Source organism: Carlito syrichta, unplaced genomic scaffold (genome assembly GCF_000164805.1).
Source record: "Carlito syrichta isolate Samal-C Ts95f unplaced genomic scaffold, Tarsius_syrichta-2.0.1 Scaffold306951, whole genome shotgun sequence".
NCBI lineage: Eukaryota > Metazoa > Chordata > Mammalia > Primates > Tarsiidae > Carlito > Carlito syrichta.
The window spans coordinates 76,766-90,768 of record NW_007251047.1 but is presented as its reverse complement, the minus strand read 5'-3'; the positions used below and the strand labels follow the sequence as shown (position 1 = coordinate 90,768).

General features: G+C 50.7%; 1 protein-coding gene across 3 annotated transcripts in view; it reads left to right on the top strand.

Moving 5' to 3' along the window:
* PRKCQ (protein kinase C theta) overlaps positions 1-14,003 on the top strand; it is a 90,604-nt gene that overhangs the window by 17,775 nt on the left and 58,826 nt on the right. For all 3 annotated transcript variants that reach the window (XM_008063611.2, XM_008063613.2, XM_008063612.2), the window contains 5 exons: positions 1,328-1,359; positions 1,456-1,541; positions 5,318-5,447; positions 11,503-11,612; positions 13,157-13,274. In XM_008063611.2, coding sequence (XP_008061802.2) covers positions 1,328-1,359; positions 1,456-1,541; positions 5,318-5,447; positions 11,503-11,612; positions 13,157-13,274 — 476 coding nt within the window. The remainder of the gene's footprint in view (positions 1-1,327; positions 1,360-1,455; positions 1,542-5,317; positions 5,448-11,502; positions 11,613-13,156; positions 13,275-14,003) is intronic.

Below are 14,003 nucleotides of genomic sequence, written 5' to 3'. Positions count from 1 at the left end.
CTGGGATTACAGGTTGAGCCACCGAGCCCGGCCGGCTTTCCAGTTTTATCATCAAAACTTCCCATCGAACAGCCCATTGTGCTGGTGCTACTGTCTGCAACAGGTGGCTCTTGGGCATTGTAGCTCTTGACTTAAATGTTTACGAGGCTCTTGGGTATCTTTTTTTTTTTTTTTTTGAGTTGGAGTCTCACTCCATGGTCCAGGCTGAAGTGCAGTGACACGCTCACGGCCACCCCAGCATTGACCTGCTGGGCTCCAGCAATCCTTTCTCCTCAGCCTTCCAAGGAGCCAGAACTATAGGTGTGCACTACCATGCCTGGCTGATTTTCGATTCAGTGTAGAGATGAAGTCTCACTGAGTTGCCCATGCTGGTCTCGAACTGTGGACTCAGGCTATCCACTCACCTCGGCCTCCCAAAGTGCTGGGATGACAGGCTGAGCCACCGAGCCCAGCCTAGTATCTTAACAGCCATCAAGCAGAGATCAGTTTAAGCCTCAGTAACCACTTAGTCAAGGCTATGACAGGGTGAAAACTTGAAATGACTCCTCTGTCTGGTTCTTGGCATCCTCGCCTATTAAGGGGTGCTCTTCCCTTTAGGCTGTGTAGAATCTGCTAATGCATACATAGCTCCTGCTTAACCAGGGCACCCCAAAATCAAATAGACTTGGTGAATTTTCATCAATCCACCTCCATCTGATTACCTGAACCTCCCTTACTGCTCATAATGAATGTCACTCAGGAACCAGTCTTGAGCGCAAGACTTTGTTGGTTGCAAATATTCTCTGACACTTGGAAAGAGAAAATAAAATGTGTCACACATGTCTTTGTTCATCTATCATGAGCTTAGTGAACTTTTCTTTTTCTGGAGAGATGAGCTCTCTCTACGTTGCTTGGACTGGTTTCAAACTCCTGGCCTCAAGGGGTCCTAACACATTAGCCTCCCTAAGTGCTGGAATTATAGGCATGAGCCGCGGTGCCTGGCCCCAAAGGTAATGAATTTTTAAGTCCAGCATGTGGAAATTTGCTGCTAGGACCGTGTGATGCATTTTCAGTCCTGCATCTTAATCTCTATATGTTTGCTTTGAAAGTACAGTAACGAAAAAGACATCAACAGCTTCTCGTTTATTTAACTCATTGTCACACTTTTAACAAAACAGCTTAAACTCAAAAATATAAGGATAATGCTTTTGGTCAATGATACACCAGCGCTACTTATCAGAAAACGCTTTGTGACCTTAGGAGGCTAACATCTCATTCACTCCTTCAATGTTTTTGATGCTGATATTGATGCAAACATCCAAATAAATCAGTATGTGCTTTATTCCAGGGGTCTGAACAAACAGGGTTACCAGTGCCGACGTAAGTAAGAAGGGTTTCTGTTGAATTGTCATCACTCTTTTTATTAAGTTGTTCCTTAACTTCTGCAAATCTTCAGCTGTGATTATTTCTTTTCAGAATGTAATGCAGCAATTCACAAGAAGTGTATCGATAAAGTTATAGCAAAGTGCACAGGATCTGCTATCAATAGCCGAGAAACCATGGTACGTATTGGTTCCTCTCTGCATCTGACATATTTTCTCCTGACATTAAATTTTAAAGCCCACTAGTTTTTGTTAATAATGCTGGAACTCGAGTCCACATGTTTATCAATGAGCATCAAGCTCCCTAAAACTCTTTCCTCTTAAATAGTGATTATTACCCTGTTACCAAAACTAGGGATACATAAGAAAAGCACGATAAGAATTTTTACATGCTGGGTCTACCTTTCCCAGAAAAATACAGTAGAAAGTGGCCAGAAAGCAGAATTTTGGTTAATTATATGAGAGCAACCCTTGTGCCATCTACAGCTAGAAGTGACAGCAAAAGAATAGATAAAAGCAAGTGACCATAAAATACAGAGACGTAGATTTACATATTTAGTAAGACTATGGTTACAGAGGTATGAATTTTATGCTGAGAGGCAGATATTTCCTTTGAAATGAACTTTGAGGTGTAGTCTGAAGACAAGTTAGATCTTACCTAATGGACAGGAACCTGATCTGGCAAGTTGGGTACCCTGACATGATGAAATACTTTGACTTCCTTCTCCTATTATTATTATTATTATTATTATTATTATTATTATTATTATTTTGAGTCAGAGTCTCACTCTTGTCACCCAGGCTGGAGTGCAGTGGCACGCTCATGGCCACTGCAGCCTCGACCTGCTGGGCTTAGGCAACCCTTCCACCTCAGCCTTCCATGTAGCTGGAACTACAGATGCACACCACCATGTCCAGCTGGTCTTTGTGATTTATTGTAGAGACGAGGCCTCACCAAGTTGCCCAGGCTGCTCTCAAACCCCCAGGCTCAGGCAATCCTCTCTCCTCAGCCTCCCAAAGTGCTGGGATTACAGGCTGAGCCACTGCACCTGACCTCTCCCATTATTTTCTTCTGCATTCCACAGATATTTATTGGGTATTTGATACATGAAAGATACTATACTATTGCGATGTACAGCACAGCACAGACACGGACCGGCCCTCGTGGGCTGTCCTGCAAAGCTGGAGAAATCGGTCATCAATAGATAGCTATGTATAGTTCAGTTGATATTATGTGCTATAGAGACATAAACAGTACAAAGATGGAGGATAACCAGGTGACCTACTTAGACCACTTGGTCAGGGATTTCCCCTAGGGAGGGAACACTTACCTGAGGTGGAGGGTGAAGGGAGCCAGTTTTGAGAACAGCAGGAAAAAGAAGGCGCCGCACCGGCTGAAAGACCATGCCAGAAAGAGCCCAGCGTGTCCTGGGAACTGAAATGAGACCCGTCTGGCTGGAGCTGCAAGGGCCAGAGAGTCCGGAACACAGAGCTGGAGAATGTGGCAAAACCTAGGTCATGGCGGGCTTCTCTGGACCCTGGAAAGGTGCCTGGATTTGAGGCGACGTGTCGTAGGAAGCCCGCTTGGTGAGGCTGTCGGGCAAATTGTGTGTTGAGGGTGACGGTCATACCCTAGAGGATGGAAAGGCTCCCACAGGGGAGGTGGCCAGTGGTGTGCACCAGCGTGGTCGCCACAGAGATGAAGCAAAGGAAGTGGATTCTCAGTGATTTGGATGTTAGACATGACTGGATTTGCCACAGGACTGGACGTAGAGAGTGAAAGGGAGGGAGAGAAGGATGCCCGAGGCTGAGCGATGTGATGGGCGACAGAACCGCCCAGGGTAGAGCAACCCAGAAGGCACGATCTGGGAGGATGAGTGGGGCTTTCCACCTTGGACGCATCCGGCTGAGGTGCCTGTGGACATCCAGGTGCAGACATCACACAGACAATATTACGTGAGCTTGGAAGGGACATGGGGACAAGGGACCAACTCTGTAAACTTGAGAGTGACTGACATATAGGTGGGATTTAAAGTTGCCAAAGAGAGTCCCCTAGAGAGAGAGTAGAGAGAGAAGGTGGTTCAGGACTGACTGCACCTTGTTTTTGAGACAGAAGAGAATGAATGGGCTTTGTTTCTGACTGCTAAGCTCATAGATTTCCAGCTCCATAGCTGTGTGATCTAGGCAAGTTTCTTGGCCTCTCTGTGCTTAATCTCTTTATCGGTCAGATGAGGAGGAAAGTCACAGAAGCTACTTCAAGTAGGGTATTTGAGGATTCCATGAGAGGTCACATATGTAACTGATGATGCCTGTGACGTGTTGGTTCGCTGCACCTGGCAGGAACTGTCACCCTGCCTTTTGCCACCTCGGTTTATGAATAATAGGTGTGAAAATGCTTCTTACATGAGGCTCTCATATTTGCCAACCTGTAGAAACATTTCCTCTAGAGGAAGCTTTTCTTTTTGGGGGGCATCTTCCAAAGGTTAAAGCACTAGTTCTGGACTAAAAGATAAAAGGAAATATTTATATTAAAATAGGAAGGGAAGTTTTGTTTATTTAAATGGGAGCACCGTTGCCTTGGCGCTCATTTATTTCATTTTCTTTCTTTCTTTTTTTTTTTTAAATGAGTTGGAGTCTCACTCTGTTGCCCAGGCTGGAGTGCAGTGGCTCACTCACGGCCACTGCAGCCTCGATCTGCTGGGCTCTGGCAATCCTTCCGCCTCAGTCTTCCAAGTAGCTGGAACTCCAGGCACGCACCACCACACAAGGCTAGTTTTTATGATTTATTGTAGAGACGCGGTCTCACCAAGTTGCCCAGGCTGGTCTCAAACCCCCGGACTCAGGCAATTCTCTCGCCACAGCCTCCCAAAGTGCTGGAATTACAGGCTGAGCCACCGCACCCGGTCCATTTTCTTTTTTTGAGATAGGGTCTTTTTTTTTTTTTTTTTTTTTTTTAGTTGTAGTCTCACTCTGTCGCCCAGACTGGAGTGCAGTGGCCGCTCCTGGCCACCGTAGCCTCGACCTGCTGGGCTCCGGCGATCCTTCTGCCTCAGCCTTCCAAGTAGCTGGAACTACAGGCGCGCGCTACCACACCTGGCTCATTTTTTTTTATTTATTGTAGAGATGAGGTCTCACCAAGTTGCCCAGGCGGGTCTCAAACCCGCGGGCTCAGGCAATCCACTCACCTCAGCCTCCCAAAGGTGCGGGATTACAGGCTGAGCCACCGGGTCTTGCTCTGTCACCCAGAGTGCAGTGGTGTGATCGTGGCTCATGGCAGTCTCGAACTCCTGGACTCAAGTGATCCTCCAGCCTCAACCTCCAAGTAGCTGGGACTACAGGCAGGCACCACCATACCCAGCTAATTTTTTTTTTCTTTTTTTAGATGTGAGGTCTCAATATGTTGTCCAGGCTGGTCTCAAACTCCTAGCCTCAACCAGTGCTCCTGCCTTGGCCTTCCAAAGTGCTGGGATTCCAGGTGTGAGCCACCATGCCTGGCCCTTAGTTCTCATTTAAATGAGTAACCCTCACGCCTCCTTTCTGAGCTTCCTCTGTCTGTGCAGATGCCTCGGACTTCTGCCGTCTGCTGGGTGCTCTCCCCCATGCAGATGGCAGGTTCGCCCTGCCTAGTGTTGCTCAGGGCTGTCTGACTTGACACATGAAAATGATGGTTTGAAGTGTACATGCTAGATATCCAGCTCCATAGCTGTGTGACCTAGGCAAGTTTCTTGCCCTCTCTGTGCTTAATCTCTTTATCTGTCCAAAGAGGAGGATAGTCACAGAAGTTACTTCAAGTGGGGTATTTGAGGATTCCATGAGAGGTCACACATGTAACACATGGTGCAGATGACGGAGTCTTCCTTCCGGTCCCTGCTAGTGAGGCGAAGAGACCTGCGAGGACTTGGAAAGTGGGGGCCCTGGGGCCACGTGCGGGGTCTCACCTCCCACCTCTCTCTCAGTTCCACAAGGAGAGATTCAAAATCGACATGCCGCACCGATTCAAGGTCTACAATTACAAGAGCCCCACCTTCTGTGAGCACTGCGGGACCCTCCTCTGGGGACTGGCGAGGCAAGGGCTCAAGTGTGACGGTGAGTCCAGTGAGGGGGGGCGTGGCCCTGCCGAGAGCCCCCCCGGGGCCCGGGGCGGCCTCCTGGGGGGCGGGAGGGAAGACACGGAGGGAGGACGCAGAGGGACGGCGCCCACACCTGGCCCGGAGGAGCCTGGGGTCGCGAATGCCGAGTCCACTCCTAGCCTCTCCTTCCACCCCACCACACCCTCATCCTCGCAACCCAGAAAAGTCCACAACGGTTCAGGTTCAAGGTCAAACCTCCTGGCCTGTCGTCTGCTGTCGTACCATGACCCTGGGGAGCAAGGAGGCGGTATTTCCCCTCTGATGGGTCCCTCTGCCAAGACCCCGTTCTGACCCAGCCTGCCATTTCCTCGGTGGGCTCTGGGCTGCCCCTTCCTGGTTCTGGCAGGTGTGGCTGCATAATGCCCCAGCCCCTCTCCCATCTACCAGCTCGTGAGACTCCTATCACCTCATCAAAGAGCAAGCCCTACACGCCCAGTCCGCCGTCACTTGGTCCTGCACAGAGAAATCCTGTAACACTTAGCTTGAGGGTCTGTCCCTAAACCGTCGCTGTGAACTCCAAGTGCCGGCAAGAGGCCAGCCCTACTCTGATGGCTGTTCTCTGTGTCCTGATCTTTCCCCAAATGCTGGGGTCACGGCAAAGCTCGAACCTGCCGTTCTCTACCGATGGAGTTACTCAGACCCGCCCAGAAAAAGGGACACAGGAGAAAAGAACACAGGACAGGGCTTCTGGCTCTAAAACTCCTTTAGAGACTGAGATGATGTCACACCAGGATTGGGGAACAGGAAGGGACAATCTTGACACGCGATAAGGCACTCCTCTGCCTTCGGGTTGGGGACGAGGGTGAGGACGGGGCCCGGATCACTCAGAGTCTGCAACACTGGCCTGTTTTAAGATGAGGATGAACCACTAAGCGGATAAGCCACTTGGTTTTTTTCTTGGCGGCCCTATTTCAATTTCTGCCAATGGCTAGTCGTTGTCTTCTAAGAGACAGAGGTAGCTGACGGAAGGTATAAAGCATCTTCCCTGCCCTTGTCCCGGGCCGTTCACGTGGCTGGTAGAGCCAGAAGCGGCATCTTAGCCGAGGCAGGTTTTCCAATCATTTCCCAAAGCAGGAAGCCCAGGGGGTCCGCATAAGCCTTGAGAATCCATTCCCTCCTGGCCCTCCAAGCCCACACTCCTCCCAACACACCTGCTCAAGAAGGCACGGAGAGGCAGGATGTTCAGATTTCACCGGCAAAAACGGAACATCCCAGATTCTCAGGGTGCCACCAGAAACAGGAACCATCAGACTCTCGCCGGCGGGGCCTCCTGGGATGGGTCGGGTCGGGCCTCACGTCCAGGGGCCGAGTGTCCACGCGTGAGGCGGAGCCGACCCCACAGAGCCACGAGCCAGCTCAGAACTCCCGAGGGTTCTGGGCATTGTTCCCCGGCGCCCATGGCCGCTCCGTTGTTCTTTCTCTCCAACGTTCTCCTCCCTTTCCGTTCCCTCCCGCTGTCTCCCTCCCACCACCTTCACTTGGAGCAGCCCCCCTTCTCCACTGCCCCTTCTTTTCCCTTCCCCTCCTCCCCTTCCCCTCACGCCTTCCACACTTGCCTCCAAGCCCCCAGCCCCCTCGCTCCAGCTCCACCCACTCCCATGCCAATCGTTCTCACCCCTGGGCTCTCCGTTCGCCTCTCTCTGTCGTCTCGCTTCCTCACGGCCGGCTCCTTGAGTGGAGGCCCCGGTGGCCTCTCCCCTGTCTGTCTTCTGTCTCTCCCAGGACAATTTCCATGAAAATAGTCGTCAAAGGGGGCCCCCAAAGGTCAAGGAACCGCCGGATAGGTTAGTAACAAACTCACGGCCTTACAGCGGGGACAGTGGCCTTTCTTCCCGGCCTCCCACATGGAAGACGAGCACAGGTCTGGCTGCCATTTCAGGGGCCATGTGAAGCCCCAACCCTGCTGTGCTCAGTCCTCTCTGACAGCCTCACGTTGAGGAGCACTGCGTAGGAAAGCGAAGCTGGGGCCACCCAGGCTACATCCTAAGTCCCACCCCACACGTTGGAGTTGGGGCACCATCCAAAACCATCTTGAACGTGTGCATAAAAGGTTTCACTTCCAATGAACATTTGTGGCTATGGCCATGCATACGAGGTCCGACGATTAAGCTCGCAAACTCATCCTAGAAAAAGTGTTCCATGCCTCATTGCTGACTATCACGGCAGTCACCTTCGAAGCCCTCCCCTGGGGAAGCTCTGCACAGATGACAGCACCTGTCTCCCCATCAAGGCAATTTGGGAACGCTTTTTCTGCAATGGCCGTCAGAGCCGGCATCGTGCTACCCCTGATGTCCTGAATATCATCCAATGTCTTCTTTTCCCTTTTTCCTTTACCTTTGGGTAAAGAAAAAAGCCATTGTGGGGGGCCGCATCAGGTGAGTGGGGAGGGTGTTCAAACACAGTTGTTTTGTGCAGTGCTGCCAGCATAAACGCATGGTGGTGAGTTCATGAACTTAACCGTCAGACCTCAACAAAAAAACGACCACAGCTCTGATGGCCGTTCCAGAAAAAGAGTTCCCGAGTTGCTTTGATGGGTGGACTAGACACCTGACCTCAGTGCAGACCTTCCCAAGGGGAGGACTTCAAAGGTGACCATAGAGACATTCAGCAGTGAGGTCCGAAGCACTTATTCTAGGATGGTTCCCCAACCTAATTGTCAAACCTCATAAATACTAGGCCTCGTTACCATTGATAGTTGTTTACATAGAAAATGCTGCTTTATTTTGTGTCATTATGGATCATCTGAGGAAGAGTGAGATAGTGAAAACTACTGACTCGGGCTGCCAACAGCTTAACTAAATATTTGAGTATCCACGTCAATGCGATAAATGATGGAGATGAAAGGAAAGTTGTGTTTGTTGAGCACCTACTCAGTGCCAGTCACTGTGCTAAGCTCTTTGCACTCAAATGTGCTAATAAGCAGAGAAGATGGAAGGCTGCATGGCTATATGGTGCCTACTACCAATTCCTGCTTCTAGACTCTTGTAGAAGCAAGTAGTATTTGAGGTTAGATTTCTATCAGCTGGAGTTTGGAAATCTTATATATATATCATATATATTTTTTTGAGCTGGAGGCTCACTCTGTTGCCTAGCTGGAGTGCAATCACACGATCACAGCTACCATAGCCTCAACCTGCTGGACTCAGGTGATCCTTCCGCCTCAGTCTTCCAAGTAACTTGGATTTGGGGTGTGTGCCACCATGCCCAGTTAATTTTTGCATTTAGTGTAAAGACAAGGTCTCCCCAGGTTGCCCAGGCTGGTTTCGAACCCCTGGGCTCAGGCAATCCTCCCACCTCTGCCTCCCAAAGTGCTATAATCACAGGCGTGAGCCAGCATGCCCGGCTTATATTTTTATTTTTATAGTGATGTTTTAGAAGCAAAATTTGAATCTTCCAAAATGAATGCCACGATGCCGTAATAGTGTCCTTGAGAGACAGACGTACAAGTACTCAACCCCAGCCCCAACCCGCGAAAGATCCCTCGGTCACAGGAAGAGGAGGTTCATTTTTTATGGTGCTGTTTTCAGGGCTTGTGAATCAGAAGACTCACCCAGAATCGCAGGATCTGGGAACTAGAAACCTATTCATTCAGTGCCGGGGACCCCTCGCCTGGAACCCAAGAGGATCACAACTCACCCAGGGTCCCACTGTGTCCTGGCTGTGCTGGCTATGGTCAGCACGTGGCTCCTCTCCTGACCAGTGCTCAAGACACTCCTCTTTCTTTTTTTCTTTTTTTTTTAGCAAAATCTAGAATGACATTGCACGTGGCTGACAAAGATGAAAGAAAACTTTGACTCCTTTTTTTGGAGCTACCTTCTGTAACTAAGTCATAGATGTGAGTTTAAGTCATTAACTCATGTGTCTTTATGACCTTGAAGTCACTTTATCAGACTCTCATTTAGTAACTGTCCGGCCCCTCTACACGTCCTAGAATCAGGCGAGATTCGGGGAGCTGTGTATTCAGGGGCCTGGGGGTAACGTGGGTAACGGTCTCCAGCACCCACTTGTGGGTGTCTCCACCCAAGTCCACACTGAGAAAGCCTGCAGCCTCTGCACCACATGTAGAGAGGTGTCGTTTTTCTGAAAGCTGGGGTCCCTGGGTCCGAGTCCTTGAAGGCATCTGCCACAACCTCCCCTGGCATTGCAAGCCAGCGCTGGATGTCCCTTTCTCCTGGATCCACAAAAGCTTGCCCTTCTGTTCCAAAGCTCATGACAGGCGAGAGGGCCCTTCCCTCCGGTGGGATCTCCCGTCCCTGCTGCCTGTCAGACACTTGTCTGGGTCCCTCCTCCTCAGAACACCTGGCAAGCACCTTGGTTTCCTTTTCCGACCCACTCAAATCCCAACACAAAGAACAGCGCAGCCGGGCTTCCCATAGGAGGTGTCACAGCAAGGGGTGAGGGCAGGAAAACCAGGGAAGGGAAACCCCTTAGGGAGGAAAAGAAACCCACAATAATATTTCAATCTCCGTGCCTGCCACAATCAGAAAATGCCAGCAGCATTCTGGAGAGGCTCGTTGGCCGGTTTGCTTGTAACTGGGTCTTGGTTGCTTCGAGGTCCTCAAGCCTCAGTGCCTGCCTCTGTCAAACCGTTGCCACCGGCCTTCCTTCACCTGGGCTGCACGCCTGGCCCCGAGGAGTGTGGCATGGTGTCTTCTGAGTAGCTCTTAGGAGGGCATCTGTTGACCAAAGCCGAGATGCTCGTGGAACTTAGAAAGATGATGTCCTAAGGAGCGGCTCAAAGAGCGAAGGCTGTGCAGGGGCGGGAGAGGCGAAAAGAGGCACCTTGGCTCGGTCAAGTCCTGTCACCTTGCTTGGGGGAGGTCAGATGGGTGTGGCTGCCTCTGGGCCTTTCTTACCTATGAGACAGTCCTAGAGCCTCCCGAGGGAGGGAGGCAAAGGGGTCAAAGGGCCTCAAGCCTTCCCTGCTCCCACCGTCTTCTGTTATTCTTTGCGCCTAAGGAAGGATTTCACATTGGTAGCCTCAAACGAAAATTGTACAGGCACAGGGGCTCATGCCTGTAATCCTAACACTTTGGGAGGCCGAGGCAGGAGGATCACTTAAGGCCAGAAGTTCGAGACCAGCCTGGGAAACAAAGCAAGACTCTGTCTCTACAAAATATGCATATATATATATATATATATATAAATTTTTTATTTTTTTTTGACTTGGAGTCTCACTCTGTTACCCAGACTGGAGTGCCGTGGCCTCTCCCGGCCACTGCAGCCTCGACCTGCTGGGCTCCGGTGATCCTTCTGCCTCAACCTTCTGAGTAACTAGAACTACAGGCGCGTGCTACCATGCCCAGCTGATTTTTTGGTTTATTGTAGAGATGAGGTCTCGCCCAGTTGCCCGGGCAGGTCTCGAACCCGCGGGCTCCCAAAACGCTGGGATTACAGGCTGAGTTGCCGAGCCCAGCCAAAAATATTTTTTAATTCAATACATGAAATGTCTACATTGTGTGCAAGTGACCGGAAGTCCCACTCATCTGCTCAGTTCTGTTCCCAGGGGACCCAGCTAGTCTGGTGCTTTCCACCTCTCAGAGCTCCGAGCTGTCCTCCCGGGGACCCCATTCCTGGCCAGTGGCCAAGTCTCTTAGTTTATCACCTCCAGTTCTCCTTAAGGCAAGCAGGTGGTCTCCGGGCTACCTTCTCCTACTCCGACTCCTCAGCGCGCGCACACACACACACACACACACACACACACACACACACACACACACACACACACACCCTCCACCGCCATTACCCTCATTTCCCTTCCATGGCAAAGGCTTCGTCCTGGAGGACAGAGAACCCCTCTCATTCCAGAGGGGAAAGGGGTTGCTCGGGCCCAGTCTAGAGCAGGAGGGAACCCCTCCATTCCAGCCTGCGCTGCACCCCAGGGAGAGCCAGCCTCGGCTGCCAGCAGGCTCCTCCCCACCCACAGGGCTCTGTCCTCCCTCCAGAGAGTCACTTGCCAGCCCCAGGGGCTTCTTCCTCTCCTGCTCACCACGCCCCATCCTTCCTTTCAGCATGTGGCATGAACGTACACCACCGATGCCAGACGAAGGTGGCCAACCTTTGTGGCATAAACCAGAAGCTGATGGCTGAAGCACTGGCAATGATTGAGAGCACCCAGCAGGTGGGCCTGTGTGCGAGGAGAGGCCTGCGTCTCCACCCAGCGAGGCCACTAGGTCCTCTTATCCTTGAACTGTCACGCCCCACAGGGGATGTGGAGTGTGTCTGAGCACATGTCTTGTCCCTGACGTCCATCTTTGCACCCTTTCCCCCGCTGAGATGTTTACGTGTACTGTGCGAATCTTAAGCTCTTCATGGATTATGCAGGGCAGAAAGATTTACATTCACTAAAACCATGGAGTGGTCATTGCCAGCTTTTATGGTCCAACAATTAAGTTCATGAACCATCGTAGAAAAAGTGCTCCAGGCCAGGTGTGGTGGCTCAAGCCTGTCATCCCAGCACTTTGGGAGGCTGAGGTGGGAGGATTGCCTAAGCTCAGGGGTTCGAGACCAGCCTGGGCAACTTGGCAAGACCTCGTCGCTACAATAAATCAAAAAATTAGCTGGGCATGGTAGTGTGTGCCTGTGGTTCCAGCTACTTGGGAGGCTGAGGCAGAGGGATCATCTGAGCCCCTCAGGTCAAGGCTGCGGTGGCCGTGGGCATGCCACTGCACTCCAGCCTGGGCAACAGAGTGAGACTCTGACTCAAAAATAAAAAGGAAAAGAAAAAATGCTCCATACCTCATTGCTGAATATCACAACGGTCACCTTTGAAGTCCTCCCCTTGGGAGGCCATGCACCAAAGCCAGCGCCATAGGCCACCCATCAAGGCAATTTTGGACCCCTCTTTCTGGAATGGCCATCAGAGCCATCGTCATTTTAACCTTGATGTCCTGAATGTCATCAAAGGTCTTCCTTTCCATAGTTCCCTTATCTTCGGGTAAAGAAAGTCATTGGGGGTCAAGTCAGGTGAGTAGGGAGGGAGTTCCAATACAGTTGTCTGTACAGTGCTGCCAACGTAAGCACACGGTGGCAAGTGTGCAAACTTCATTGTCAGACCTCAACAAAAAACAACAATGGCTCTGATGGTCATTCCAGAAAAAGAATTGCAAAACTGCTTTGACAGGTGGACTAGGTACTGGCATAGCATCCCACGGGGAGTGCTTTGAAAGTGACCGTCGTGATATTCAGCAATGGTTCTAGGGGTGGTTCACGAAGCTAATTGTTGGACCTCATATTTTCGGGCTATGTAATAGCCTGGGGGAAAGATTTGTTTTCTAGAATCATCTCCAGAATGCCCTAAGAACGCCGAGTCCAGGGCAACTTTTGCTTTGCCATTTGCTACCTTGGCATGGGCTGAATTCCCATATCCAAGAACAAACCCTCTGGGAGACATGGCGTCCCTCGTGTCAGCCATTTCCCCGTCCGTGGGCTGTCTGTTCTTGCCTGTGGCGGGATGAAGCGTACAGCATGGGAGAATCCCGTCAGTCCAGGAAATGTGAAGGGGGTGAGTCAGTTCTGCTGATGCACAAAACAGGACGGACTCCCAGAATATGGGATCAGAATGTCGAGGGAAAAGAAGGCGCTGTGGTCACCGAGGACTCTTGAGTGGCTTCTGTCCCCTCGGTGGTAGCCGGGTGGGTAGCCTGACTTTCTGTTTGTCACCAGGCGCGCTGCTTAAGAGATACTGAACAGATCTTCAGAGAAGGTCCCGTTGAAATTGGACTCCCATGCCCCATCAGAAGTGAAGCAAAGCTGCCATACTTACCGACATCAGGAAAAAGAGGTAGCTGTCCTGGTCCAAAGTCAAACCAACGTCAGTAATTCACCTCGATTCACCTTAACCTGTGTCCTGTGGACTGAAGTTCTTAGCTCACCCGGTCAGCTAGGCGATCCTTTTCTATTTCAGGATTACAGACTTAGCCACCCACTTAGAGGCACCTACTACTTCTTAGAAGAGAAATCAATATGGGGGGGGCAAAAAACCTGGAATTTATTTGTAAAAAACTTGTGTATTTGTTCTTACAGACCCCTTCAAAGTCCTCTCTGTTTAATGCAATACACCTATGGAGACACTTTTCCCACGACTCAGAACCGTTTTTGAACTTGTCCGTTTTGACGCCTTTTAGCGCTTCTGCCTTTTTCTGCTTCACCTCTTCCACATCAGCCAAATGTTTCCCTTTGAGGACTTTTTTCATCCAGGGAAACAAAAGAGTCACTAGGGGCAACATCAGATGAATAGGGAGGGTTGGACACGGGGGTCATGTCGTTCTTGGTCAAAAACTACTGAACTCTCAGCGTGGTCTGGGCAGGTGTGTTGTCATGGTGGAAGAATTCGTCGCCTGTTTGTCACAAATTGGGTCGTTTTCTTCCGCAAATTTTGATGCAACCTTCTCAAAACTTCCAGATAAAAACTTTGGATAGCCAGGCTGGGTGGCTCAGCCTGTAATCCCGCGCCTTTGGGAGGCTGAGGTGAGTGGATTGCCTGAGCCCGCGGGTTCGAGACCCGCCTGGG